The sequence below is a fragment of the Sinocyclocheilus grahami genome, unplaced genomic scaffold (genome assembly GCF_001515645.1).
Source record: "Sinocyclocheilus grahami isolate Dianchi unplaced genomic scaffold, SAMN03320097.WGS_v1.1 scaffold7576.1, whole genome shotgun sequence".
Lineage (NCBI taxonomy): Eukaryota > Metazoa > Chordata > Actinopteri > Cypriniformes > Cyprinidae > Sinocyclocheilus > Sinocyclocheilus grahami.
The window spans coordinates 1-1425 of NW_015511562.1; the positions used below are offsets into that span (position 1 = coordinate 1).

At 29.2% G+C, this 1425-nt stretch overlaps 1 protein-coding gene across 1 annotated transcript; it reads right to left on the reverse strand.

Annotated features, from left to right (window-relative positions):
* Window positions 1-99: 99 nt before the first annotated feature.
* Window positions 100-505, reverse strand: LOC107577883 (tartrate-resistant acid phosphatase type 5-like). Its single transcript, XM_016263910.1, has 2 exons — window positions 378-505; window positions 100-295 (listed from the first exon to the last, which is right to left on the reverse strand). The coding sequence occupies exons 1-2, from the start codon at window positions 467-469 to the stop codon at window positions 100-102; spliced, it is 288 nt and encodes a 95-aa protein (XP_016119396.1). The 5' UTR covers window positions 470-505.
* Between the last annotated feature and the right edge of the window lie 920 nt (window positions 506-1425).

Here is a 1425-nt window from a genome sequence, read left to right on the forward strand (position 1 = left end):
GATTATCCACACTGGATTTCAATGTTGTTTGTTCTTCTATTAGATACAGGGCAGACTGTTTGCATTTGGGTCTTAGGTAGCTACTGTTGTACTAATAACTCACTTGGTGTTTTGTAGTTTCTTCTCGATCCATTTCAGATGTTGCTTAGCGGCAGCATAGTCTTCTGGACCTTCAGGTTCAAGCCTGTCATAGGTGTTCCCACACAAAACCACCGTGTCAATCATCAGAATCATGATGGAAGTGTTGCTGTGAGGAACTTTGAAGTTCAGCTCATAATAGAGGTCTGGGTAGATCCTGCCAAACATTAACAGCAGCTCACTCTGTGGTCATGAATGAATGCCCATGTTTACATTCTTTAATACACATACTCACTCACCATCTTTCAGATCTATTTGAGTAAGCGATCTGGGCTGATATGTTGCCACGGTGATCGTGATTTCCTGCTACCAGGTACCACGGCACGGCCATCAGCGCGGGGTGAGAGAACACACTCTCATAGGTAGACTAAAGAATAGATCTTCATTAAAACTCCAAAACATAATTTTAATATAAATAATAATAAATAATAAATAAATATTAAATATTACACATATATATTAACATGATTCAATTATGACTATTATACTATTACTAATATATTAATAATATCTTATATTAGTAAAATATGAATAAATGTGCATTATATAATTAGAACTTAAATATATGACTTATGTATATATATATATAAAGGTATTTTATGTAATTAGAACTTGAAAACAACATTTTAAACTATATTTAAAATTATAATTATTATTTTTTTAATTAATTATATATTTTATTAATGAACATACATTATGTAATTGAGTTATTTTACATAAAACTGACCATGGTTTTACTATGGTAACTGTGGCACAAATGTTACAGATTCATACAAAAGAATTCAAATAAAAGTACTATGGTATTTAATTTGGAATATCTTGTAAATACCATTGTACTTGAATTTGTATACCATGGTATTACCAAATGATACCATCACAGTAGTTTTTTGTAAGAGATGTAAATACTTATGGTATCATTAAGTATCATGGTACAAAATACATCAAAGCACTATGCATTACCATCTGGACCCTCAATGTAGCATGTTACTTTTTGTAATGTAATGTAATGTAAAAAAATAAAATAAAATGTAATTTAATGTGTTTAGGCTTTTAATAACAATTATCATAACTACATTGATCTAAATATGGGGATGAGGAGCCATCCTTGGTTTTACTTTTGATTACTACAAATGGAACAGGTAAACCATATAAATATACCATAAAATAAACTACTGTACCTTGGTACTTTTTATTTCATTTCATTATATTTTTTAATTTAATTTATTTATTTTATAAAAAAAGTATTTATTTAAAGGGGTCATATGATGCGATTTAAATTTTTCCTTT

Excerpts from the sequence above, each read along its gene's own strand:
- LOC107577883 (XM_016263910.1), bottom strand. The coding sequence starts at position 469 with ATGGCCGTGCCGTGGTACCTGGTAGCAGGAAATCACGATCACCGTGGC. Across the intron at positions 296-377 it reads TCAAATAGATCTGAAAGATG|GATCTACCCAGACCTCTATT; the intron begins GTGAGTGAGTAT and ends AATGTTTGGCAG.